Consider the following 27989-nt stretch of genomic DNA (forward strand, 5'->3'; position numbering starts at 1 on the left):
GCCGGAGCCGCAGCCGGAGCCGGCTCACCGGAGTGCAAGCCGGTGGTGCTCCCACAGCATACAGTAGTTATGCTTAGCTGGTCCTGGGGCAGTGGAGGGAAGGACTGAAGAGGGGTTCCGAGGTGAAAGATTGGAAGACCCGGAAAGATCAGCTAGATTTCGGAAACCAGATATACCACCGGGGAGACCTGGGGCTCCCAGCGCTCAACAATTTCTTCGTACTAGCAGGGAGAACACAGAGCGTTGGTCCCATGGCCGGGATTCCGAGGTGCGATTTCCTCCGGCCCCCCGGAATTTGCTACCTTCTTAGTTCCTTGCTCGCTGGACTGCTCTTACCACGGGCTATCGCCTTCAATCTGGATGTGATGGGTGCCATACGCAAGGAGGGAGAACCTGGCAGCCTATTCGGCTTTTCGGTGGCCCTGCACCGACAATTACAGCCCCGAGCCCAGAGCTGGTGAGTCACCGTACCCGCCCAGAGTCCCCAGGCTCAAGCCTTGGGCTACCCTTCTTCCAACTCCTCACCTACCCATCTCTCAGGCTTTCAACAGTACTCTGCCCACAGGCATCCCACACGCTAACTTGAAGCCTTGCCTGGTGTTGTCCAGGTCCTCAGATTCAGAGTCTTGCCTTGGGGGATGAGTTACAGAGCAACATTCTTGCCAGAGACCCTCTTCCTTGTGCCTCTTTCTTCGGTTTGCATTCTTTCTCCAGCCTTGCATTTCTGGCTCCTCTTCTTCCTCAGAGGGGTGAACTGCTCCAGGAAGGGAGGCTGAGCATTCTGCCTCTGCATAGGGTGCGAGGAGTGGGCAAGGGAAGAGTGGATGAGGATGCCAAGGGAGGCAAAGAGGAGAGAAAACAGAAATAGCTACTGTCAAAGCATCACCATGAGATAGTGTGAGGACTGCAGGGCATGGGAGGCCAGGCGTGATGTGACTTAACACAGCAGGGAGACTAGAGGAAGAGCTGAGAAGGCCTGACAGTCTTCAGTGATGATTTGGTCACAGACAGTGGCAGAAAAATAAAGACTGTCTGACAGTAGCAAGAAATGGTGGCAGCTGTCACCACCATTGCCAGAAACAGCAGCAGGAGCAGTAGGAGCAGCAGGAGCAGCAGCAGCAGCAGCAGCAGCAGCAGCAGCAGCAGCAGCAGCAGCAGGCTGAGGGATAACTGTCATTTTTTCAGGACCCCTGGTAGCTAGACACATTTGTAGCTGGTTGTGTACCCTTGGTTCTTACTCCATGTGACAGGAGAGGAGAACAGGAAGGAAGCTTCCCGCCCCCTCCTGCCGAAGGGCTTTCTCACCCATGGCCAGCGAAGAAGCCACATTTAAGTGTCCATTACTGGGATCGATGCTGCCCTTGGGGACTCTTCCTTGGTCTGGGGGCAGGAGACAGAGATGAGAGTTTATTTCTCCTCACTCACTGGAGGTGGGGGTAGCCTTAATCTTTCTCCTTCCATTATTCCTGTCATCTGGGAGAAGGGTCTGCTTTCTAAACCTTTGGGAAAGATAGAAAGCTGATGTCTCTAGCCAGTAGCAGGCTTCATCTCCATCTCTTCTTCCCTCCTCCCTCCTTCCCCCCATCTGTTAGAGTTCCAGGCCCAGAGGCCTTTTTAGGACATGCTGAACTCTCTGAGTTATTTCCAGGCAAATTCTAGGTTATTTTTAATAGCATGGTCTCTTGTCATTTTCCCCTTCTCTAAAGGTGGCCCTGATTCTGTCTTCCAGAGCCAAGTTAGGGGTATTCCCAGAGGGGCCTGACTGTCTGGCCCTATTTTGTTCCAGCAGGGGGCATTCTGCTGACTAGGGGTGCGGAGGGAGAAGCTGCCACCTTGTTTGGTCCCTCTCTCAAGCTGTCGCCCTTGAGCGCTGATGGGAAGACTCGTTTCTTTTCAGTTCTAACAACCTTCCTACTTTGCCACCTCACTTATTCCTATCAATTGTAAAATGGAAGCAAACAATATCAGGATCCCGTCAGATTGTTTGATAGCACAAGGCCTGCAGTGAGTGATGTGAAAGTGCTCACTGTTCTGGAGCCCTTGTGTTGGGATTCCCAGAGCCTGAGAACAGCTTTACAGCATCTTGGATCCAGAGGCTTGGCTGGAGGGATCCCAGGCTGAGCCAGCCTTTCTGGACATGCAGTTTTCCCAGAGGGCCACTCACACTGCACTAGGTCAGGGAGGGGTTGGACTGGGGCTGAAGGTCTGGTAGGATACAGTAGTAGTGTTCTACTACTCCCTGTACTTGGCAGCCAACATCATCCACACCCCACCCCTACCCCTTGCAGTCACTGAAGCTTTGCTTACTGTTCTGTCTGAAGGCCTGGGGTCATTGGGCTCCCAGGGTCAGGCCGTGAAGCCGAGTGTGGCTGGGGCAGAGATGAAGGGGTACTCTTATTCTAGGAGGACCTGGCTGGGTTCTTTCTTTCAGGAGTAGGATTGGTCCTTTAGCTTCTGTCCATGTGAGGTCTTTGCTTTCTTGCACTTGGCCTTTAAGGAGGTGTGAACTTTGAATATGCACATTTCTGCTTCTTTGGCTGTGCATGTGGGCACTAAGCAGTGGAGGCACTGGGTGTCTCTGTGACTCCACAAAAGGCATGAGCTCAGCAACTGGCACTTCTTATGGGGCAAGCACAAAGACAGATTAGGCAGCCCCGCTGTAACAGAAAACGTTCTTGCCGGGCAGTGGTGGCTCACGCCTTTAATCTCAGCATTTGGGAGGCAGAGGCAGGTGGATTTCTGAGTTTGAGGCCAGCCTGGTCTACAGAGTGAGTTCCAGGACAGCCAGGGCTATACAGAGAAATCCTGTCTCAAAACAAAAACAAAAACAAAAACAAAAACAAACAAACAAGATGTTCTGAGTTTGCAGGTTGGCGCCCTGTAGACCATGGGGAGGGCTAGGTTTGTTTGCTCAGGGGACATCACCTAGACTTCCTAGGGTGTCATTTTCTCTTCCTCTTCCTCCTCTTCTGGCAACAGGCTAAAACGGACCAAGGAATTAGGCAGATGTGGCTGTAAATGGGGGCAGGCTGCTTACAGTATGTGGATGAGGATGCTCATCTGGAAGATAAGAGTTCTTATCTTATAGGACTGTGAGAGCAAACAAGACAATGCTCGTGGAGCCTCCCCTAGGAATTCAAGTGGAGAGTGCTAAAGAGTAATCCCTCCAACCTCCATGTCTAGCCCAGGGCCTGACCTATCAGAGGTGCTGAATAAATATCACTTTATTGTCTTACCAGTGCCTGACTTAGGCTTGATGTATGATGGGACACCAGTAAACAGTAATGAAATGAATGATGAATATATGTTGTCTTTCTTCCTGCTTCCTTCCATTATTAAAAGGATTTTTTTTTTGCTTTATATGTATACATATTTTGCCAGTGTATGTTTGTGTACTGCATGTGTATGCGTGGTGTCTCTGAAGACCAGAAGAGGGTGTCAGATCCCCTGGAAATGGACTTAAGTATTGTTGTGAGCCAACATGTGGGTGCTGGGAACAAAACCCAGTCCTCTGCAGGAGTGCCAAGTGTTTTTTTTGTTTGTTTACTTATTTATTTTTATCTATCTATCACTTATTTTTTTAAAAAATTAATTTTTTAAAAGGATTTACTTATTTATTTTATGTATGAGTACACCATTGCTCTCTTCAGACAGACCAGAAGAGGGCATCAGATCCCATTACAGATGGTTGTGAGCCACCATGTGGTTGCTAGGACTTGAACTCAGGACCTCTGGAAGAGCAGTTGGTGCTCTTACCCGCTGAGCCATCTCTCCAGCCCTATCATTTATTTCTTTGAGACAGGGTTTTTCAGTGTAGTCCTGGTTGTTCTGGAACTTTCTTTGTAGAACAGTTTGGCCTCGAGCTCACAGAGATCTGCCTGTCTCAGCCTACAGAGTGCTGGGATTAACATGTGCACCACTACATATGGCCTACAACTGCTCTTGACTATTAAGTTATCTCTACAATCCCTTATCTTTCCTATTAAAAGATCTATTTTTAATTTTTTAGTTATGTGTTTGTGTGTGTGTTCCTTGTGCCCATAGAAAATTATGTCCACAGACGTCATAAGAAGGTGTTGAATCTTCTGGAACTGACATTACAGGCAGTTGCGAACCACCTGGGATGGGTGCTGGGAATGGAATCCAGGTACTCTGAAAAAGCAGCAAGTCTTGACTGCTAAACCGTGTTACCAGCTGGGTGCTCCCCAGCTGTGTGCTCCCCAGCTGTGTGCTCCCCAGCTGTGTGCTCCCCTGACCGCTGCTTGACACTAGCTCTGATATGGGATGACAGCTGCTAAGAGACAGAAGGAGTTGTGGGAACCTTTCCCTCACCCTACACGGTCTGGCGCAGTGCCCCACAGATGCCTGTCAGTAATACTGCGGGACAGTTGTGGGCTTCACCCCCAGGATGGGACGTGGAAGAGTGTGGGAGAGAGGCCTTGAGGCTCCTCCTGCTGCCTGCCATTCTCCAGCCTTTTCCTGAAAAGAGAGGATCTCTGTAGCTATCTGGGTATCAGTTACTTCATTTTACTTCCCAATCACTCCTGGCTTTGGGGTCCAGTCCTGAGGGACCCAGGCAGCCTCCATTCCCACAACAGTCCTCCTCTGGGGAAGATGCTTTGGCTGTAATCATGGAAAATTGTTCTGCCAAAAAAGTTGTAGCTGAGAAAGAGGCTGAGGAAGAAGACTGGGTACGGGTGGAGGGAGAGGGGAAGAAAAAGTTGTGGATGGAGGGGGAAGGTCAGATGGGAAAGGAGATCTGGATGTGAGGAGGAACTTAGGTGAGGTTAGAGGCTATGAGAAACCTTTCTCTACTCCCATGCCGGTGTGTATGGCTGAGTTTGGGGCTCACAGAGCCACCAGTGTGTAGGGTCTTTGCTGGACACATGGCGAAGGGGAAGCAGATCCATTTCTAGCCTCCGGCCTGGTCTCTGAAGCTGTCCCGGAGCCACTAAGGTCTGTGTGCCTCTTGCTCTTGTTCCAGGCATTCTTGCCATTCTGGCAGGGTTAGGGAGGAGGGCAGAGGCAGAGGCTGAGGCTGGGGCCAAGCAGGGGGTGGGGGAGTTTGTTGGGAACAGGTGCTGGGGAGGGCAGTTCTCCAGGCTGGCAGTGCCGGCAGACTGCTCTCGCTGGCCTGTGTGTTCTCATGTGTGTATCCACCCTTTGTTGGTTCTTCATGTAGAGAGTAAGCATTCATGTGACAAGATTGTAAGCTCAGGTCTGTTAACCTATCCTTGCCAGAATTTGAGGAAAATGACTTTTATTTATTTATTTTTTTCTCTTTAGTACTTAACACTCTGCTTGGCCCCAAGGAGCTGGGGCCAGGGAAGCTCCAGGGTCATTGGAACACTCTGGACTGAGTCTAGCCCTTGTCCCATCCTATAGGCTGCTGGTGGGTGCTCCCCAGGCCCTGGCTCTTCCTGGTCAGCAGGCAAATCGCACAGGAGGCCTCTTTGCTTGTCCCCTAAGCCTGGAGGAGACGGACTGCTACAGAGTGGACATCGACAGGGGAGGTGTGGCCTTGGGAGGGTGGAGTGGGCAGGGGAGGTGTGGCCTTGGGGGGTGCAGTGGGCAGGGGAGGTGTGGCCTTGGGAGGGTTGGGTGGGGGCAGCGTGTGAAGAGGGGAAGGCAGGACTTTGTCTCCTGTTCCCTCCCCTGACTCCCAGTGTCTTGCCTCAGCTAATGTGCAGAAGGAAAGCAAGGAGAACCAGTGGCTGGGAGTCAGTGTCCGAAGCCAGGGGCCCGGGGGCAAGATTGTTGTGAGTACTACTCCCTACGATAATGCAGAAGTGATGATATGTGTACACTGTGTTCATACACATAGGAGCACCTTCTGAATATTAAGCACATGGTATGGTTCCCAGAACCACTGGGTGATACACAAACGCGTGAGAGACAGTCCCATTCCTTATCCATTTAAAAATATTTATCTATCTGGAAATGAAGTTGTGGCCATTTAAAAAAATAAAAATATTTATCTATGATTTGATCTAATCACCTACACTTTTGTCATAGCACTGCAGACCATTTTCTTGTTTTCAGGCATTATGCTAGCTTCTGAAAGAGGACTTGTGAATACAGTAGAGGTCTGGGCCCTGCCAAACAGCTATGGACTTTCTTTCTGGCCTGGGACTCAAAGATATCCTTCTGCTTCTGCTTTCTGAGGGCTGTGATTTAAGTTGTGTGGCACCATGCCTTTTAGTCATAATCTCTCTCTCTCTCTCTCTCTCTCTCTCTTTATGTCTCTAACTAACATTCATAGAAACACAATTATCAACAGAAGTCACCATAAGGCCGACTATAACTAATGTTAACTAAATGGTCTAGTCTCTAGTCCACAAGTCCAAAGGAAGAGTAGAAAAAAGGACTTTTGCAGGCAAGGTGGTATGACCATGCTTCTGGAAATTGGTAGTACTCAGGGAAGAGGTATTAGGATATGTCCTTTTCAGAGGTGATGGCTTACAAAGGTCTAGGGACAAAGACTGGGAATATGACTCAGCAAAGTGCTTGCTTTGCAAGCATGAACATCTGAGCTGGATTCCTATAATCCACATAAAAGAGCAATGTATGGAGGTTGTGTTTGTAACCTCTATACTAGGAAGGCAGAGCCAGGAGGATCCCTGGGGATTACTGGCCAGCCAGTCTAGCCCAGTTGGCAGGGCCCTGGTGCCAGAGAGAGACTGTGAACAGCTTTTGAAGAATGACACCTATGGTTGTCTCCCAATTTTCACAAGCAGCTGGCATATGTGTATGTACACTGATATTGCATACATGTACAACTGCACATATCTGAATGAATACACACACACACACACACACACACACACACACACACACACACCCCAAACTTATACACCAAACTTAGCATGTTGCAAAATTGTTACACAATCAGGGAAGCAAATGTTTTATGTGCTCTTAATTATGTGTTTAAGAATCAGAATGTAGGACAAAGATCTTCCTTTAAATGGCTACCGATGGGATACTAGATAAGGGCTTCACACTGGCTGGGGATGGTGCGTCAGTGATCAGAGGTGTGTGTGTGTGTGTGTGTGTGTGTGTGTGTGTGTGCATGCACATGAGTATACGTTTGCATAGGTGTGTCTTCCATAAGTCTGCATATAGGTCCCTGGTAAACAGGAAATGACCCATCTTTCCACTCCCTCATAGACGTGTGCACACCGATATGAGTCTCGACAGAGAGTGGACCAAGTTTTGGAGACTCGGGATGTGATTGGCCGCTGCTTTATGCTAAGCCAGGACCTGGCCATTCGTGATGAGCTGGATGGTGGGGAATGGAAGTTCTGTGAGGGGCGCCCCCAGGGCCATGAACAGTTTGGGTTCTGCCAGCAGGGCACAGCTGCCACCTTCTCCCCTGACAGCCACTACCTTGTTTTTGGGGCTCCAGGAACCTATAACTGGAAGGGTGAGTCACTCACTGGGGAGGGTGGAGAGGAGACCACAACCTCCTCTTACCTCAGAGATGGGATCCCATCTCATGGGATGCCATCCATTGCTGGCAGCAATGGGCCAAGCACAACCACAAGTTGACCTGGGGCATTGCCTGCCATACCTTCCACTCCCATTATGCTAGCACATAAATGAATGAGGGGTACCTATTCTCCATCGCATGGCCATGTGTTTACCTATATGTTGGCATGAGTTCCCACATGCACCGCTGGGCCAGGGCCTGCATGCTCCAACACAGCAGCCCACACCTCAACACTGCCATTCCCGTCTCTGCACGCTGCCACTGGCTGAGCTGACACTTGGTGAGTGTGATGTTTGGGGAACCCCTAGAAGCTTGGGTTAGGGAGATGGTGGAGGTGGGGCTGAAGAGGGGGGCTGCCCATGTGCCTGTCCAGCAGAGTGTCTGGCCAGAGGGGGTGCACCTCGATCCCACCTTGAATACTAACAGGACTGTCTTTGCAGGCACGGCCAGGGTGGAGCTCTGTACTCAGGGCCCGTCGGACCTGGCACACCTGGATGACGGGCCCTATGAGGCAGGGGGCGAGAAGGAGCAAGACCCCCGCCTCATTCCGGTCCCTGCCAACAGCTACCTTGGTAGGGACCCCTCCCCGGCCCAGGATCACTCTAACCCGCTGTTCCTTTCTCTGCCCTCTCTCCATGTGCCCATCCTTCTGTCTCTGTGTCTCTGTGTCTCTGTGTTTCTGTCATTGTGTCTCTGGCTTCTTGGTTTCTCTCACTTTCTTTCTCTCCCTTGTCCCCTTTCACCATCTTCTGGCCTTTCTATTTGGCTCTGTCTACTCCGTGTTCTCTTCTCTTGCTGTCCCTTTCCCTGGTGTCTCTCCCTGACCTGATCCCCACAGGGTTGCTTTTTGTGACCAACATTGATAGTTCAGACCCTGACCAGCTGGTGTATAAAACTTTGGACCCTGCTGACCGGCTCACAGGACCAGCCGGAGACTTGACCTTGAATAGCTATTTAGGTTTGTAAGCGCCTGCGTCCTGGGCCCTGGGGTTTGTCCCTGGCCTTCCCACTTCCCCTTTAGGGAGTACCTTTTCCTCCCCTGCCCTCCCCCAACACATGCCCAGGGAAACATGTATCCAAAGAGAATTAGGTCCATCAATAGGCCTGAGAGGAATAGGTCTCAAAGGTGATAGTCTCAGGGGCTGTGAGCCAGGGATCTCCAAGGAGGAAGACCCAGGTAGAGTGAGAGGACCGGGATCAACCCTGCTTGGAAAAGACAGTATTGACCTCTAGGGAAGTTCCTCTGGGGGCAGGGGTGGATGGTGACTTAGGTTAGAGAAAGCTCTAGCATTTTGAATAAGCCCCTCATAGCCATTTATATCCTATTCTGCATATCAACAAGGATGAAACGAGATCTAGGAGACATTTGGGTGAAGCAAGCTCTTCCTTGACCCTTGGTCTTCTTCTCATATTTGTAAAGATTGCCTTCCCCTTGGCAGGGTGGGAAAGATGGGAAGGGGATGCACTGGATGTCAATGGACCTTCTGGATGTGTAAGATGGGTGGACTCTCCCTCTTCCTCAGTCCCCCAGGTTGGGCATGAATGGTTGGCTCTCGTTGCTATACCCAGCCCATCTTACCAAGTCACCAAGGCTTCTCTGTCAGTGCCTTTCTCTTTGCTCCATGACACCGCTGTGTCATATCCTGTGTCTCTGACCAGGCGGGCTCCAAGGATTTCCAGGCTCTGACTGGGGAGGAATAGTGTAGCCTCAGTGGAGACTGGATAGAGGCTACTCTCCTTTGTAGCTCCAGGGGCTCACCTGGCTTTTGAGTGTTGGAGAATCACTCACAGTAAGCGATTCCCTCACCTAGGTTTCTCCATCGATTCTGGGAAAGGTCTCATGCACTCAGAAGAGCTGAGTTTTGTGGCAGGGGCCCCCCGTGCCAACCACAAAGGGGCTGTGGTCATTCTGCGCAAGGATAGCGCCAGCCGCCTGATACCTGAGGTTGTGCTGTCTGGGGAGCGCCTGACCTCTGGCTTTGGCTACTCACTGGCTGTGACAGATCTCAACAATGATGGGTGAGAGGGGACAGGGGGAGTGCCCCTGGGTCCAGGAGTGGCTTCTGCACTTTGTCCTGGGTCCTTTGGTTTAGGTGGCTCCATACTGTCTCCTTCCTCCACAGCTGGGCAGACCTGATTGTGGGTGCCCCCTACTTCTTTGAACGTCAAGAAGAGCTGGGAGGTGCTGTGTATGTGTATATGAACCAGGGTGGCCACTGGGCAGATATCTCTCCTCTCCGGCTCTGTGGCTCCCCTGATTCCATGTTTGGGATCAGTTTGGCTGTATTGGGGGACCTCAACCAAGATGGCTTCCCAGGTATGACTGGCATTAGGAAAGCTCGGTGTGGGGGAGGGGCTGAGAAGGTAACGGTATTCCCTAGAGATCAGGAGATTTTTTTTTTTTTTCTTTTTTCTTTTTAAACTCAGGCAAGTTGAGTTAGTGTTATCTGGAGAGAATGGCTAAGAGGATTTTAAAATGATATATGTAGCTTCTCAATGAAACAGGAAACATATTCTACAGGATTGAACAAGGGAAATTGGGTATGGATCCTGTCTATCATTCTCCACAGCCTATTAGCCCTTTTCTCATGTCCCCAGACATTGCCGTGGGAGCTCCCTTTGATGGAGATGGGAAAGTCTTTATCTACCATGGAAGCAGCCTGGGGGTGGTTGTCAAACCTTCACAGGTGAGGGGCGTCATTGTTGTGAGGAGATGGTACTGGGTGCAGTAAGAGCTGCAGAGGGCAGGGGAGGGAGGATTGGGAAAATGGGGCTTAGCAGGGCTGCCTGCCTGTCTCCAGGTGCTGGAGGGCGAGGCGGTAGGCATCAAGAGCTTTGGTTACTCCCTGGCTGGTGGCCTGGATGTGGACGGAAATGACTACCCAGACCTGCTCGTGGGCTCACTAGCTGATACTGCTGCTCTGTTCAGGTAAGCCTCCAGGCTATCACCCCCCTCCCCTTGCAGGTGTGGCCTCATTCCAGTCTTACACCAGATCCTGCAGAGTGTGCCCAGCCTCACATTCTCTCCTATCCCACCCAATGAACTCTCTATGCGCAGGGCCAGACCTGTTCTACATGTCTCTCAAGAGATCTTCATTGATCCAAGAGCCATTGATCTGGAACAGCCTAACTGTGCCGACGGACGCCTGGTCTGGTGAGGGGAGATTAGAAGGGAGGGCCGCGGAGGCCGCCAGTGCTTGCAGTCCTCGCCTCTCTTTGCTAGTTTGCGTCTGGGCAGTGGCAGAAGTGGGGTTTGGGGGGTCTTGTTTGCTCAGGAGCCTCCCTTTGCTTCACAGCGTGGACGTAAAGATCTGTTTCAGCTATGTTGCTGTGCCCAGCAGCTACAGCCCTCATGTGGGTGAGTAGAGACCTCAGACACAGCCCACTCTGATGGCCTCCAGGTGGAGAGGAGGGTGCTATGGGGACAGAATCTTCAGCCCACTCTCTTCCCCCTTCTCTCTCCATGCCACAGTCCTAGATTATATGTTAGATGGGGACACAGACCGGAGGCTCCGGGGCCAGCTTCCACGTGTGACTTTCCTGAGTCGAGGCCCGGATGACCTCAAGCATCAGTCCTCGGGCGCCGTGTGGCTGAAGCACCAACATGACCGAGTCTGTGGAGACACTGTGTTCCAGCTGCAGGTAGCCGCTGACTTCTGGTCACTGCTCCTCTGTCGCATACCCATACCTCACTGTCAGCTCTGGGTTCCCAGGAGCTGAAGAGATGCTCCGCAGTTAAGACAATGTGCTGCTCTTGCAGGCGACCCAGGTTTGGCTGGCTAGTGGGGCGCTGTGACTCCAGCTTCAGGAGACCTGACGTGCTCTTCTGGCTCCGTTGGTTACCTGCACACACACACACACACACACACACACACACACTTAAAAAAGTAAAAATTCTTTGTACTTGGAAGCATATATACTAGACTTGGAATGACAGATAAGACTAGTAGGGCTTCTTCATGAAGATAACACCTCAATTGGTGAAGAATTCCACATTTTTTGAAAAAAAAATTCCAGGCATTAAACCGTTTTCCTTTTGAGCTCCTTTCTACACACTTTTTTGCCTCAATGCCTGATTTTTTTTTTTTTAAAAAGATTTATTTACTTTATGTATATGGATGAGTGCACTGTAGCTGTCTTCAGACACACCAGAAGAGGGCATCAGATCTCATTACAGATGGCTGTGAGCCACCATGTGGTTGCTGGGAATTGAACTCAGGACCTCTGGAAGAGCAGTCAGGACTCAACTACTGAGCCATCTTTCCAGCCCAGTTTTTTTTTTTTTAATGGAATGTCCTGGAACTTTTTAATATGTGCCAGGCTGGCCTATTATAGGAGATTCTATTTCCTTAGCCTAGCTTTCAGGGATGCCTTCATACATCTGTGAAGGGAAGGCTGGCACTTCACGGGGGTGGGTGGGGGTCTGGTCTCCAAGGAGGGCTTTTTACCACCATGGTCTCTCTTTCTTTCTTATCCCCACATGCATTCCCACTTGCATTTCTGTCTCCCTCGATTTCTCTCCTTCAGTGTACTGGTAGGAGGCCTTAGTCAAGGCTGGGACTTGGGAGTTGATCCAGTGAGAAACAATCCTTCTCTTCCAGGAAAACGTCAAAGACAAGCTACGGCCCATTGTGGTGACCCTGTCATATGGTCTCCGAACCCCGCGGTTACGGAGGCAAGCTCCTGGCCAGGAGCTCCCCCACGTGGCTCCCATTCTCAATGCTCACCAGCCCAGCACCCAGAGGTCTGAGGTGAGCATGAGGGGAATAGAGCTGGGAGGAGCAATGGTCCTGATATCTCCACTGTGACACCCTCTCACAGCCCACAAAGCTCTTTCACACACTTATATATGTAGGTGATGTGATACCTCAAAAGGCAAAATGGCTCAAATGGCCATGTGCTCCTTGTGTAAGAGGAGAATGCTCCTTGTGTGAGAGGACAGTGCTCCCAGTGTGAGAGGACAGTGCTCCCAGTGTGAGAGGACAGTGCTCCCAGTGTGAGAGGACAGTGTTCCCAGTGTGAGAGGACAGTGCTCCCAGTGTGAGAGGACAGTGCTCCCAGTGTGAGAAGACAGGGCTCCCAATGTGAGAAGACAGGGCTCCCAATGTGAGAAGACAGTGCTCCTTGTGTGAGAAGACAGTGCTCCCAGTGTGAGAGGACAATGCTCCTAGGTGAGAGGACAGTGCTCCCAGTGTGAGAAGACAGGGCTCCCAATGTGAGAAGACAGTGCTCCTTGTGTGAGAAGACAGTGCTCCCAGTGTGAGAGGACAGTGCTCCTAGGTGAGAGGACAGTGCTCCTAGGTGAGAGGGCAGTGCTCATGCTCCTCCACTCTCTGTAGTCACTCAGGTCTTAGGATAATTAAGGCTCTTAAACGACCTTGCATTAAATCATTCATCAGGAAGGGGCAGCATGCAGGTCCTTGCATGGTTCTCTCGGCAGCTCAGTGACGGTCCTCACTGTTATTCAGTCCTTGGGATGTAGACTGTACAGTCTGCCTATGGACCAGCCTGCTAATCCTTACAGCAGTATGGCTGTATAACTCAGAGAGGTTAGGAGGCTAGCCCAGTGTCACGCAATTAAGTGCCAGTTCTGGAGTTGGTGACGCATTTGACCCCTGCCTCAACATTAGAGATGATCTTCTCCTGAACACTCTCCTAGATCCACTTCCTGAAGCAAGGCTGTGGTGAAGATAAGATCTGTCAGAGCAACCTCCAGCTCGAGCGGGCCCAGTTCTGTTCCCGGATCAGCGACACAGAGTTCCAGGCTCTGCCCATGTGAGAAGGGTGGAGAGGAGCGCATCTGTGGAGGAGAGGGCCAGGGCTCAGAGTGGTTGGGCAGAGGCCATGCCCTGGAAGACCGAGTGTCAGGGATGGGACCATAGTGTCCTGAGTTGAGATAGGATTCGCCTAGTCTGTATAATGCTGTATGTTTTGTGGACACTTTGTTACACTCTGTGAGGTAGGGATGCCTGGCTCTGTGTTAGGAATGGGGAGCAGAGGCCCACAAAGGTCACAAAGTGGTGGAGTTAGTGTAAGGATCGAGGTGCACTGAAAGAGCTGGCTTCTGGCTTGGGGGACCTGGAGTGGGAGGAGAGGCAGTGTTGACTGGGGACTGGGAAGAGAGAGGCCCAGACTCTACAGTGAGTTGGGTGCCGTCCTCCAGGGATCTGGATGGAACGACTGCCCTGTTTGCACTGAGCGGGCAGCCATTCATAGGCCTGGAGCTGACCGTCACCAACCTGCCCTCTGACCCTGCCCGGCCTCAGGCAGATGGGGATGATGCTCATGAAGCTCAGCTACTGGTCACCCTCCCAGCCTCTCTGCGCTACTCAGGAGTTCGGGCTCTAGACTCTGTGGTAAGAACCTGGGACAGGGCACATTGGGCGGGGCCTTTTAATTCGTTTTGCTTTTGTTATTTCTTTTGTGAGATTTTTTTTGGCAGTTATGAGCCCTATTATGATGTTCTTGTATTTCCACGTGCTTGTCTGGTCATAGTCACTCCCAGTACTCTGTCTCAGCCATTGCTCCATTACTGTGAAGACACTGTGACCATGGCAACTCTTTTTCCTCCCAGAGACAGGGTTTCTCTGTGTTAACAGCCCTGGCTGTACTAGAACTCAATTTGTAGATGAGACTGGCCTCAAACTCACAGAAATCCACCCGCTTCTGCCTCCAAAGTGCTGGGATTAGAGGTGTGTGCTACCATACCTGGCCCTCAGTAAGGGCAACTCTTACATAGGGAAGCATTTAATCGGGGCTGGCTTACAGTTTTGGTGGTTTAGTCCATTATTGTCATAGTGGGAAGCATGCAGGCAGATGTGGTGCTGGAGGGGTAGAGGAGAGTCTACATGGAGACGGGCAGGCAGCAGAAGAGAGAAAGAGAGACTGGGCCTACATTGAACATATGAAACCCCCAAGCCCACTACAGAGACAAACTTTCTTCAAAAAGGTCACACCTATTTCAAGGCCACACACCTCTCCAACAAGGCCACACCCATTTCAACAAGGCCGCACCTCCTAATAATGCCATCACCATAATCTCTTTTCTCCTCCCCTATATAGTCCCCCATGTTTATGTATATTCTTAGAGAAAACATATTTGTCCTTATTTTAAAAAAGATTTATTTATTTATTTTATGTGAGTACACTGTACCTGTCTTTAGACACACCTGAAGAGGGCATCAGGTCTTATTACAGATGGTTGTGAGCCACCATGCGATTCCTGGGATTTGAACTCAGACCTTTGGAAGAGCAGTCAGTGCTCTTAACTGCTGAGCCATCTCTCTAGCTCCCATATTTATCTTTCTGCATCCAGTATTAACCTGTCTTGTTCCCACTTTCCTCTTTAGACTGCTCTGTTTGTGTGTGTGTGTGTGTGTGTTTGAGACAGGGTCATATTATGTAGCCTTGGCTGGCCTGGAACTTGCTATATAGATCACACTGGCCTCAGTTGACAGAGATCTACCTGCCTCTGCCTCCAGAGTTGTAGAATTAAAGGCATGCACCACCAAGTACCAAGCTTGGTCCATATGTATATTTGAGACAAGGTCTCTCTATGTAGTACAAGCTGACCTTGAACTTATGGCAGTCCTCCTGCCTCAGCCTTTCAAGAGCTGGAGTTATAGGCATATGCCACTACACACACACACACACACACACACACACACACACACACCACACATACCACACATACACACACACACACACCACACATACACACACACACAGTCCACATATATGTTTATATATGTTTAGATTCCACATATGAGAGAAAAAATTGCAATATTTCTTTTTTTCCCATTATCTTTTCTTGTGCTACCTCACCTTCAGTTTAGAACCCTTCTTCTCTCAATACAGTTCCCTCACCCCCACACAGTTCCCCTCCCACTTTTATTTGTTTTGTTTTGTTTTGTTTTTTCAAGACAGGGTTTCTCTGTGTAGCCCTGGCTGTCCTGGAACTCACTCTGTAGACCAGGCTGGCCTTGAACTCAGAAATCCGCCTGCCTCTGCCCCCCAAGTGCTGGGATTAAAGGCGTGTGCCACTACTGCCCAGCTCCACTTTTATATCATGTATATATTGAAGCTAAATTTCTTACAGGAGAGAAAACGTGATGTTTATCTGAGTCTGGCTTGTTTTGCTTAACATAGCCATTTCCAGTTCCACCCATTTTCCTGAAGATGACCGTTTTGCTCTTCTTTATGGCTGAGTAAAACGCCATTGTCTGTACATGTGAGGTGAGATCTTGAGAGCTTCAGTAACCCTAACTGACTATCCTTCCCTCCCTGATCCAGGAGAAGCCGCTCTGCCTGTCCAATGAGAATGCCTCTCATGTGGAGTGTGAGCTGGGGAACCCCATGAAGAGAGGCACTCAGGTTAGCATATCTGGCTTGTGCCTTGAGTGGCTTAAGACCCAGCCCTCCCCTGACTCACCTGTCATTCCGTACTGGGCAGGTCACTTTTTACCTCATCCTCAGCACCTCCGGAATCACTATTGAGACCACAGAGCTGGAGGTGGAATTGCTGTTAGCCACGTAAGCCTGGGGGCAGGTCGGGTCACTTCAAGCACCTCATGGTGGTTTCTGTGCCAACTGCCTACATATGCCTATATGCCTATATGTCAGGATCAGTGAGCAGAAGCTGCATCCAGTCTCCGTTCGGGCTCATGTCTTCATTGAATTGCCACTGTCCATTTCAGGGTAAGTGTTGCTTGTGTGGGCCCTTGGCCACTCCCAATCCCTGGTCTGGGCTCTGCTTACCATCCTGACTCCATTTGGCTGGACCTCAGGCCTCTTTATCCCCCCTTCTTGTCCCTCAACAACCAGGGTGGCCACTCCTCAGCAACTCTTCTTCTCTGGCAAGGTGAAGGGCGAAAGTGCCATGCGGTCTGAGAGGGATGTGGGCAGCAAGGTCAAGTACGAGGTGACGGTAAGCATCTTGTTGTGTCACCCCTCCTCGGTCTCCTTTCTTCTTGGCACAGAGAATAGGGTGTTGAAACATGCCTTGAGGTATGGGCTCTTTCCCACACGGTGATCCTGGGGTTCCAATGCTTCTGCACTGCTGGTCCTCTGGACAGGCCAGCTCTCCTGAAGGTCTGAGAGGCCCTGGGAACTCAGCAAAGCACCTCTGCTCAGGGTCCAACTGGAATAGGGTCTTGGGAAGAGTTTATACCTTCCCTTAATACTTCATGCTGGCTTGACCCTCTCGCACATGTCAGCTTTGCCTAGGTTTGGTATGAGGAGGGAATGATGCCTGATCTAGATTGTGCAGCTTTGGTGATGCTGTTACCTGAGCTCCGCCCCTCAGCCTTGCTCCTTGCTCTGTGATATATCTGAACTTCATTTCCTCACACTGCTTTGGGTCTGTAGGTCTCCAATCAAGGCCAGTCACTCTATACTCTGGGCTCTGCCTTCCTCAACATCATGTGGCCCCACGAGATCGCCAATGGGAAATGGCTGCTGTACCCCATGCGAGTGGAGCTGGAGGGCGGACAGGGGCCTGAGAAGAGAGGGATTTGTTCCCCAAGACCCAACATCCTCCACCTGGTGAGGCTTAGAGGCACAGTGGGGGGGTTGGGTGGGGAGAGAATTGGGAGGAATATCATACAGCAGGGGGAGTCTGTGTGGGTTGTGGAGCGGAGATGCCATCTCACGGTGGCAGTGTTTGGAGGGACCCTTTCTGCTCCTTCCTCTTCCCTGTCCAGGATGTGGACAGCAGGGATAGGAGACGGCGAGAGCTGGGGCAGCCAGAGCCGCAGGAGCTTCCAGAGAAGGTGGAGCCTAGCACGTCCTGGTGGCCAGTGTCCTCTGCTGAGAAGAAAAACATGACTCTGGTGAGTCAGGGCAAATGGAGCAGCCACTGTGGGGTGCATGTGTGGTAGAGTGTGGGGTGCATGTGTGGTAGAGGGACCATCACAGGTGCACAGAATGTCCAGGAGCTTCCATGGAGGTCAGCCTGACAAGGCGCTCAAACACCAGGAATGAGTCAGCCAGCCAGTCTGCATCCTAGCTGGAGGGAGAGTGCCTGCGAGGCAGTTCCTGACCCCTCAGACTCTGCAGCTCGCACTGCCCACTCCAGGGCCAGCTAGCCAAGCAAGTGATCCTGTCCATTTATATAAAGCATCACATGTTATAAGGGCTGGGATGGACTCAGCCTCTTGCCTGCACCTTCTAAGTGCTGGGATTACAGGCATGTGCCACTGGGCTCAGTATTCTGTTATCATAATTAAGGTTATGGAATACATGTGAGGTTCGTTAAGCTGTCCTTTTTGAATATTTTTGCTTCTCGTTTTCCCACATAGTTTTGGTATTTAGCTGGCTTTGTTGAAGGCTCTATGATTGTTCCGCCTAGGGTGGAGCTGACAGTGAGACTGGTACAGATGTCAGTTGGAGACATTGTGGGTGGAGGTAACCTATGCATGACCATGTGGGCAGTATTGACGGGAGATACTTGGCCATTCTCTGTAAGCAGTCGGTGTACTCTCTCACATCCCATTCTTTTTCTGGGCGGAAGCCTCTTTGACACCTGAGGTTAAAGAACACAATCGGCTGAGCATCTGGAGCTAGCTGCTGCTGCAGTATACATCACACAGGCGGCTGAGCGTCTGGAGCTAGCTGCTGCTAGTTCTGCCTTCTCCTCAGGGCTGGCAGCTCTGAGAGGTTCCTGGTTAACAAGCACTTTGAAATAGTTGCTTTTATCTCTTTATTTAAAAACAAGAGTTATCTCCCTCCCTCCTTCCCTCCCTCTCCCCCCTCCCTCTCTCCCCTTTTCCTCTCTCCCCCCTCCCTCCGGTTTTACTAGTCAGGGTTTTCTCTGTGTATCCTTGGCTGTCCTGGAATTTGCTCTGGAAACCAGGCTTTCACTCACAGAGATCCTTCTGCCTCTGCCTCCTAAATGCTGGGATTAAGAGCATGTGTCACTCTGCCTAGCTTAGAGTCTCAAACTTGTGGCAAGACTAATTCAGACTTCCTAGTGCTTAGGATTATGAGCATGTGGCACCAGATCTAGTTATTTATTAATTGTAGTTATTTTTATTTCAGAACCAAGCAGCACATTATTCCATAAAATACAATGTGTTCCCTCTTTATTTAGAAGGACTGGAGATCAAACTAGGGCCTTGTGTATGTATGCCAGACAACCATTCTACTACTGAGCTACAGCCTAGCTCCTCATTCTCTTGAGAGGGGAAGGGATGTCTTGTTATGCAGCCTGGGCATCCCTCCAATTTGTACCCTTTGATTTCCTCTCAGATGCTAGAATTACAGGCATGTGTCCCTGTGCATGGCTTTAGTTACTATTTACTTCTCTGTTTTTTTAAATAAATTAATTTATTATTTTTATGTGTATCAGTGTTTTGCCTGCCTATATGTGTGTGACCCACATGCACACAGTGCTGTTTTTTAGAGGCCACATGGGGGACCATGTGACATTTTTCTAACTGTTCCTGGCTCATTTCCCCTCATGTATTATTTCAGATTCTTTAAAAACAGTGTTAGAAGATTTATCTTATGTTTATGAGTGTTTTGCCCGCATATATGTATGTGCATCGTGTGTGTACCTCATGCCTATGTGGGTCAGAAGGGGGCTTCGGATCCCCTAGAACTGGAGTTACGGATGGTTCTGAGCTGCTTCTTCTGTGGCTTCTGGGAACTGAACACAGGCTCTCTGCAAGCGTAGCCAGTGCTTTTAACTGTTGAGCCATTTGTTAACTCCACCTCTATCCCTTGGATTTTTTTGTTTGTTTGTTTTTTTGTTTATTGTTTTTTTGGTTCTTTCAAGACAAGGTTTCTCTGTGTAGTCCTGGCTGTCCTGGAACTCACTCTTTAGACCAGGCTGGCCTCGAACTCAGAAATCTGCCTGCCTCTGCCTCCCAAGCGCTGGGATTAAAGGCGTGCGCCACCACCACCACCCGGCCATTGGATCTTTTTTTTTATATATAAAATAAAGGCAGGAGATAGCCTTGCCTTTCAACCAGCTGATAACTAACTCATCACAACTAACTAACTCATCATACCCTCTCCCTTAATGAGTTTAGAATAGGCTTTGTCAGATAGGAATCTGACTTCAAACATGTGCCCCACGTCTAGACTGACTTCTTTCCTCCCCTCCTCCCCTCCCTTCCCTTCTTTCCTTCCATTTATTTATTTATTTATTTATTTTTGAGACAGAGTCTCATTATGTAGTCTTAGATGTCATGGAATGCTCTGTATAGGCCAGGCTGGCCTCAAACTCCCAGAGATCCATCTGCCTCTGTCTCCTGAGTGCTGGGATTAAAGGTGTGTGCCACCATGCCTGGCACCACTGAATAGCTTTACTAGCTCTGTGATCTGAAGTAAGCTGGTGGCTTTCCTTAAGCTTCCATTTCTTCTTCTGAGAAACACTGATGCCAGCCACAGCGGTCTACATCAGAGCAGTCTCAGCACATAGAGGCCAAGGTAGAAGGGTGAGCTTGAGGCTAGCTTGGGCTAGTGAGACCCTGTCTCAAACTTTGGAGCTCACCTGAGGCCAGTGCTTGGTAGATATCACCAGGAAGCTACTCTGCCTGTTGCTAGAAAGTGAAAGACCCCCCCCCCCCCATGTGTTTCAAAGCCAAATAGTCTAGAGCTGAGGTCGGGACGAGTCTCCCACCCCCACCCCCCACGTGTTTCAAAGCCGCATAGTCTAGAGCTGAGGTAGGTACGATTTTGGGCCAGAGGGTTGTCTTGGGAAGACTTCCTGGAATTTGAGGTCAGATGAGAGCATAGGTCTGCTGGCTCAGGGTCCTGCCTATCCTTGATCCTAGGACTGCGCCCAGGGCACGGCCAAGTGTGTGGTATTCAGCTGCCCTCTCTACAGCTTTGATCGTGCAGCCGTGCTTCACGTCTGGGGCCGCCTCTGGAACAGCACCTTTCTGGAGGTGAGGGCGCCACTGGGGATCCAGGCTGGACGACTTCTGTATGTAGAAGCCCCACTGGAGTTTGCTTCTCCCCCTTTCCCTTCCAAACACAGCACTCTGTAAAGCCACGTTTACCCTCTGTCTTGGCACCATCCCTCCTCAGTGGCTAGGGAGGGTTGAGGGAACATGGTCATTGAGAAGAGGTCTCTTCCGTATACCCTCAGGAGTACATGGCCGTGAAATCCCTGGAAGTGATCGTCCGCGCCGATATCACAGTGAAATCCTCCATTAAGAACTTGCGGCTCAAAGATGCTTCTACGGTGGTCAGCTGCCAGACTGGCGGATGTGGTGGGCGGGTGGGGGATTCTCCTCCTCCCTCCTCACTCCAGCTTTCGAGCTCCTTGTTTCTCAGATCCCGGTGATGGTGTACTTGGACCCCATGGCCGTGGTTGCGGAAGGAGTGCCCTGGTGGGTCATCCTCCTGGCAGTGCTGGCTGGGCTGCTAGTCCTGGCCCTGCTGGTGCTGCTGCTGTGGAAGGTGAGGCTTGGTGTGGGGGAGGGAACCAGAGTGAGCTAGAGTTAGAGTAAGGTAGATAGCCTCTCACCCACACATGCACTCATCCCTGTGTAGGTGCCATTTGCAAAGGCCAGCTTGGACAGGCCAGGTACACTGTTGAGGAGGAGTGTGGAGTCGGTGATTAATCACACAGCAGACTTTTCTCTGAGGGAGTAAAACAATTCCCTGAGACTAGTGAAAAGGATAAGAACCCCCCCCACACCCATATACACACAGACATACAGACACACCAGACACACAGACACATATAATACATACACACATACATACACATACACACATACACACATACACACACACACACGTAGACACGTACATAAACCCATACATATACATACGCGCACATACATACACATACATACAGACACATACACACATACACACACACACATGTAGACACGTACATAAACCCATACGTATACATACGCGCACATACATACACATACATACAGACACACATACACATGCACACACACGTAGACACGTACATAAACCCATACATATACATACGCGCACATACATACACATACATACAGACACACATACACACACACACACGTAGACACGTACATATACATACGCGCACATACATACACATACATACAGACACACATACACATGCACACACATACACATACATTCACTTACTTGGTGGATGAAGCAAGGCTCCAACAACTTTATTTTTCTTCTATAGCTTATATATCCCAGCAAACTCTTTCAAGCAATATACAAATTATCCTGTGGTTACATTCTATTTTTCTTTAAGTAAATAATATAAACAATAAAAAAGTATGTTTCCAATACTCTTACATGATGTTATATATTACAGGTGAAAAAACAAATTACTCCCAAGGGCCCATGTATATTCATGTTTAAGTAACTTGTTATAGGTTAATAGAGGGTAAGCAAGCAAGATGTTTTTACAGCCAGTTCTCTTACAGAGAGACTGCAATTTGTGGTTACAAAAAAGGATCAATTATTTGATTATTTATATTGAAAAGTAATCTTATATAAAAAATCTTAAAAGAATCACAGATCTAAACTTTTATATAAAAAACAATCAGCCATTTCTACTTTAAATCCTCAGGTGCACACCCACTCACCAACAGTTTTTTATTAAATCGTATCAGGAAGCAAAAATGGGTAAAGAAATTATCACCACCAGTCCATCCTTAGCAAGAAAGGCACTCCAGCTAGCACTGTCTGGCTGCCATAGTCCTTACTCCTTGGCCTCAAAAAAGAAAAAAAAAATCCCTCACCCAATTACCAAGAATGTGACTTTCTGAACTTTAAATTGTTCTCCAAGATTTTCTGTGTCAAAGCCACTAACAAAAACATCTTAACCTAACTTCACTACTAGTCTACATTTCTAAATTCTTTCTAAGGGTGGTGGTTGAGTCATTAATCTGCTTCAGCAGCAATACTTGGAAAAGATCAATTACTATTATTATAAATGCCAGTGATATTGCCCAGTGAGGAGCTGGAGACCCCCATAGAGTTTTTGTACAACTCATAGATCATGACCAGGCGGGCAACAAGCAGAACAAAACTCCAAAACAGCATACAGTCTTGAGGACACATAGTTCTTGGGGCGCTGCCTCTCTGAGGCACACCCATGACGATTGTGCTAACCGGTGGACTGCATTCCGTGAGTCCAAAGCTGTCTTGTTGTTCCTCCTGCATGCCCCCGCAATCTAGTGACTCTGTTGAGCAGTTACCTTGCACACACAAGGAATTCCATCTGCCCTGGGTGCTTTGGGGATGTCTCTGGTACAGGCCTGGTCCTCCAGGATTGTGTGGTCCAGTGGGAGTTGGGGAGCCTTGTAGTTGGGGGTAAGGAGGAAGGTGTTGAGTTGAGAAGATGGGAACTTGGAGGAGGGAAGGCTTTAGAGGGCATCCCCCTGGAGCTAAGTCTTTGAGGAAGGTGAAGTGGTAGGATCAGGATGTGCGCAGATGGGAGTGGGACATGAGACTTCCAGAAGAATCATGGTGGATAAAGTCATAAGAGTAGGGAAGTGTGGTCTGATTTAACCATGCTGTGGCAACAAAGGCTGGGAAGGAAGCTGTGATCAAGGCCAACACCTATGGAGTACTAGCTCAGGGAACGGCTTGGAGCTGGATGGTAGCTGCATACCAGGCTGCTCATGGAACCATTCTTGTTTGAACAGAGCTGTAACAGAATCCTATTGGCTCAACATAAAAGCACACACATGCACGTGTCAGTGCAGGGGATCTCATGCTCTACCAGGGCTCATCCCTGAGCCATATGCCACATGTGGGGCTGGTGCATAACCAAGCACACCCTTGGGGCTCTGTGGACTGCCTTGCCCACCTGCTATTTGACAAGTGTGCGTCATCAGTGAGCAAAGCTGTGGAATGGCACCCATGCTGTTGAGACCTTGCCCAGTCTTAGGGATGGCCTCAGGATGCCTGTCCTATGCACTACTCCCACAGGATAGATATAAAGACCCACTTCCTCCTCAGCCTCCCCATCCTCAGCCTCTTTCCCCTTATCCTTCAACATCCCAGTGTGGCTTCTTCCGTCGGAACAGTCCAAGCTCATCATTTCCAACCAACTATCACCGAGCCCATCTGGCCGTGCAGCCCTCCGCCATGGAGGCTGGGGGTCCAGGGACTGTGGGGTAACTGTTGTGTGTGCATGTATGTATGCAGACATGTGTGTATATCTATGTGCTTATGTGTGTGAGTCTATGTACAGATCCCAGAAATGGAGTGTGGGGGTCATGAATATGCAAGGGTGTGGGTGTCAGGAATGTGCAGGATAGAGAGGAAAGTGTGTACAAGGGAGACGAGGGTTGTGGTGCCTGAGGTAAGGAGTAATTAGAAAGGGGAGGTTTTAAGTGTCAGCATGCACAGACAGTGGGTAGGCTAAGAGTGTGAGCATGTGGGCATGTAGGGTGGCTCCATGCATGTCCTTTCTGTGGGAATGAGTGTGCAGAGATGATTGTGCAAGGAGACCTGTGCAGTCTGAGCATGCAGGAGCCTTGGCTATTCTGAGGTTTAGTACACAAGTGGTCTAATGCCACCTTAGTAGGTGAGGGGCCAAGCTTCTGTATTCATGGATGCAAGGGTTCTAACCTAAGGGGATGCATACAGACACACAGGTGTGTGCACATGGGTGGAGGTAGGAGGTCCAGACGGCTGTTTATCCCTCGGATCCTGTATTCTAGGAGACACTACTGAGGTTTTTAAAGAAGTCTGAGTAGGAGAGGAAGGCTGGGAGGTCCTGATGTTCAGTTTCAAGCCTCTCTTTCAGAGACCAAGGGAGATTTCCTTGGTTTTGCTCCTTGGATTCCCTTCTGGCTTTCCTCTTGCTGTGGAGGAGAGCCTTGGACCCTGGTACTGATGGTAACAAGCTGGGGGTTGCCCACTATGCTGGAATGATCAGTCTCCTTCACTTTTGTTTCAGCTGGTTCTTTCTAGTCCAGGGATGGTGAGGGGCCTTGAAGGGCCTCAGTTCTGCATTCTCCTCATGGTTTGGCTTGGTGTCTTTATAGCTGGGATTCTTCAAGCGGGCGAAGCACCCCGAGGCCACTGTGCCCCAGTATCATGCAGTGAAGATCCCTCGGGAAGACCGGCAGCAGTTCAAGGAGGAGAAGACGGGCACCATCCAGAGGAATAACTGGGGCAACTGCCAGTGGGAGGGCTCTGACGCACACCCCATCCTGGCTGCTGACTGGCACCCTGAGCTGGGTCCTGATGGACATCCCGTGCCAGTCACTGCCTAACTTCTCCTGTCCCAAGCCCAGCCTGAGTTCCTTCCACCCTTTTCCCAAGATGGCTCCTTGAGATGGAGATAGCGGAGTAGGTTGCTGGCATCACATTGAAATATGGCAGGCTCTGCTTTCTCAGGGGCACAGATCTCTCCCACCAGGAGAACCACCCCTCCATCTTGCCCGTACAATGCTGTGAGACAAGGGGGCATGGCTGGAAGGGCAGGCCTGTCCTGATGCAGGATGGGGAGGGGTCCCAAGCTCCCTCTCTCACCCACCCTGTAAAACCTGTCTTCCCCAAAGTGCCTTAGACAGAGGGTCAGGGAAGAAATTGTATCACTGTCTCAGGGCCCTTCCCTCCTAAGTCTTCCCTGCCCTCTGGCCTTAGTGTGCTGTACCAGTCCAGTGGTTTTGTCTATTTATTAAAAAAATATTTGACAATAAAAACTCTGGCTGCTTTATTGAGTGCTGCTCTCTCATCCTGGGGTTTTTCTGCTCCTTGTTCCTTCTAAGCTTGGGACAGAGTGGATAGTGGGGGGGGGGGCTGAGGCAGGAGTTACATGCATTGACTTGGGACTAGTTCCAAGGGGCACATGGTGTAGTCTCAGAGGATGCCAGGGAGATCTTTACCACAGGGACAAAGAGAGACAGGGAATAGGGGTCCTGGAAGGGGGTAGGTGGGTAAAGTCCAGGGCTTTACAGTATGGTTTTATGTCTCTGGAGAAAGCAGGAAGAAGGCCTCGCTGTGGAGAATGACTGAAGCTGATTAATGATCACCCTGGTAGAGGCAGCAGCACTGACAGTCGCTCTCATGCTTTACCTGTTAGAAGTTCTGGGGTGGCTTCTTGTTGCAGATGGGAGAGTTAGTTATTTCACAGCTTTTCCCATGATGTGGGGCCCCACAGGTAACCACTTGAAGGGAGGGGGCTGCCATTCCAGCTGGACTTCGGAGAACTGTGCCCTCTCAATGTCTTTCCAGGTCTCTCTGGTGAGGTGGCAGCCATCTCCGATGTGTTTCCAGGTAGGTTCTAAAACTCGCTGCCACAGGAAGGCCTGGCTTCCCTGAGGCTCAGCCACATGTTCCCAGAAGAACAGCAGGCCTCCCTGGGAGGGGAAGAGGGGAAGGGGGGGGATGGGAGGGGGGAGAGAGGGAGAGGGGAGGGAGGGAGGGGGAGGGAGGAGGGAGGGAAGGGGAAAGGAGGGGGCAGGGAGGAGGGAGGGAGTTAAGATCATTTTTATCTGCTCCATCTTGCTCTTTTTGCCTCAATTCTCTTCTTTCTCTCAGACCCAGCTTGTCAGATCTCTCTGAAGTAAGAGCTCCTGCCCTCCTCATAGTGCACATAGCTTCTGGTAACTGGGTGGCCATGACAAGTGAAAGGTCTGTATAGAATTACCAGGAGTACTATACAGTAGGGAACAGGAGCAGCTGAGAGAACTTCCAGGTGTGTAACCTTCGAGCATTGTGACAGGACACTTGTCTACCTGTTCATGCTCAAGAAATCTGTGATTAAGCATTTTTGTTTTTGTTTTTGTTTGTTTTGAGACAGGGTTTCTCTGTGTAGCCCTGGCTGTCCCAAAACTCACTCTGAAGACTAGGCTGGCCTTGAACTTAGAGATCTGGCTCCCAAGTGCTGGGATTAAAGGTGAGCACCCAGCTATTCTGTGGCTAAGTTACAAAAGTCACAAAAATGTCTTATTTTATTTAAAATACATTTACAAATTTGTGTTGGGCCATTTTCATAGCTGACCTAGGGCTGTGGGTTAGATACACCTGCTAGACAGAGATGTGGTCTCAGCCTCTCCTAAGAGTCTGGTGTCCAGTATAACCCAGACATCGCAGGGCTTCTGACTACAACAGGACTTCCTCAAACCCTTTCCCCAGTGTGCTCTACACAGGGAGTTTGTCCACTCCCATACTGAATCACCACTGAGAAGTCACCTGGTCCAGAGCTCTAGACCACAGCTTGCCCTGACTTCCAGACCTGAACGTCTAACAACCTGTGTGGCTTCTCTGCACGATGTCTTGGTGGATCCTGAGATTTAGCACGGATGTCTTAGTGGATCCTGAGACTTAGCACGTCCAGAACAGTTTTTTTCATTCCAGCAAGTGGATGATTCATCTACGCCCTGTTCAGTTGTGCAAGCCAGAAACTTCAGAAATTATCCTAAATTCCTCTTTTTCCACACCCTGCTCAAACTCTCATAGACTTGACTCCCCCTAACACATTTTTTTTTAAAAAAAAGATTTATTTATTATATGTAAGTACACTGTAGTTGTCTTTAGACAGCCCAGAAGAGAGCATCAGATCTCATTACAGAGGGTGGTGAGGCACCATATGGTTGCTGGGATTTGAACTCAGGACCTTAAGAAGACCAGTCAGCGCTCTTAAACCACTGAGCCATCTCTCCAGCCCTAACACTTCTACTTGAAGAGTTTTATCCCCCCTCCATTCTCCACACCATGATAACTTCTCAGACATCAATTTAAACTTCATGGCCTTTGGTGCCTTCCCTAGCTTTCCTATTGCCCCCATTGTGCCCCTTCATCGTCAGATCTCCCATCATCAGCAGACGCACAGACCTAATAGGCCATTCTGATGATGTATTCAGATATCAGATGGTGGGCTACATCAGCTTCCTCTGGAGCTACCCATGCTATGCTAACCTGCTCCAGGCCTATACCCTTCTTGGTCTACTTACCGGCCTCAGGACTCTCTGGACTTCCTGCAGGACCTTTCTGGGGCTCTGCACAGAACACAGCACCAGGGTACAGACCACCACATCCATGGAGCTGTCAGCCAGTTGTTTCATGTTCTCTCCATAAGCCACAATGAAGCGCTCGTATTGGAGGTGCCTGTTCTCAGCCATGCTCTTTGTCAGGAACTTCTCAAAGTTGGGGTTTGGGTCCACACAGGTGACCTTGCAGCCAGGTGGGTAGAACTGGAAGTTGGCACCAGTGCCGCAGCCCAGCTCCAGCAGGGCCACATTGCCAGAAGTCCCCTTAAGATCTTTTATCTGGCTAAATAGTTCCCGTTTCTTGCTTTCCATCTTTTTGTAGGACCTAGCTGTTAGCATGGCCATAAAGTAGGGGAAGTAGGTTTTGCATATAGGCTGCCAGCAGCCCAGCAGAGCCAGCAGGTGCAGAGGCAGAGTCAGGATCAGCACTAGCAGCTGCAGGAATGGAACCAGGGCATCCATGATACCAGCTCCTGATGGTGTGTCTCATGGAACACTGGATTTTTGCCTCTGCCCAGACTGGCAGATGTAAGTCCTCCCCTCCTCCTCTGATAGGACTTTGCTCTTTGCCTCCCGCCTGG

At 49.9% G+C, this 27989-nt stretch overlaps 2 protein-coding genes across 9 annotated transcripts; one reads left to right on the forward strand and one right to left on the reverse strand.

The window, feature by feature from the left end:
- Positions 1-25137, forward strand: Itga7 (integrin subunit alpha 7). Of its 8 annotated transcripts, none has more exons than XM_031349366.1 (26): positions 1-457; positions 5386-5513; positions 5680-5759; positions 7168-7423; positions 7930-8061; positions 8328-8447; positions 9301-9508; positions 9613-9806; positions 10088-10176; positions 10291-10418; positions 10548-10643; positions 10786-10847; positions 10962-11131; positions 12091-12240; positions 13149-13264; positions 13653-13845; positions 15782-15862; positions 15942-16021; positions 16112-16186; positions 16313-16415; positions 16856-17032; positions 17191-17319; positions 20269-20382; positions 20586-20684; positions 20774-20899; positions 24457-25137. In XM_031349366.1, the coding sequence occupies exons 1-26, from the start codon at positions 252-254 to the stop codon at positions 24685-24687; spliced, it is 3543 nt and encodes a 1180-aa protein (XP_031205226.1). In that variant the 5' UTR covers positions 1-251; the 3' UTR covers positions 24688-25137. The 8 variants fall into 8 exon arrangements, with proteins under 8 accessions (XP_031205226.1, XP_031205220.1, XP_031205221.1 ...); XM_031349360.1 differs by lacking the exon at positions 8328-8447 and adding an exon at positions 23468-23580 and having other exon boundaries at positions 24457-24685; XM_031349361.1 differs by lacking the exon at positions 7930-8061 and adding an exon at positions 23468-23580 and having other exon boundaries at positions 24457-24685.
- Mettl7b (methyltransferase like 7B) lies at positions 25106-27989 on the reverse strand. The gene is made up of 2 exons (XM_031349367.1): positions 27373-27989; positions 25106-25776 (listed from the first exon to the last, which is right to left on the reverse strand). The coding sequence occupies exons 1-2, from the start codon at positions 27868-27870 to the stop codon at positions 25540-25542; spliced, it is 735 nt and encodes a 244-aa protein (XP_031205227.1). The 5' UTR covers positions 27871-27989; the 3' UTR covers positions 25106-25539.

The sequence above is a fragment of the Mastomys coucha genome, unplaced genomic scaffold, assembly GCF_008632895.1.
Source record: "Mastomys coucha isolate ucsf_1 unplaced genomic scaffold, UCSF_Mcou_1 pScaffold4, whole genome shotgun sequence".
NCBI classification, from domain to species: Eukaryota; Metazoa; Chordata; class Mammalia; order Rodentia; family Muridae; genus Mastomys; species Mastomys coucha.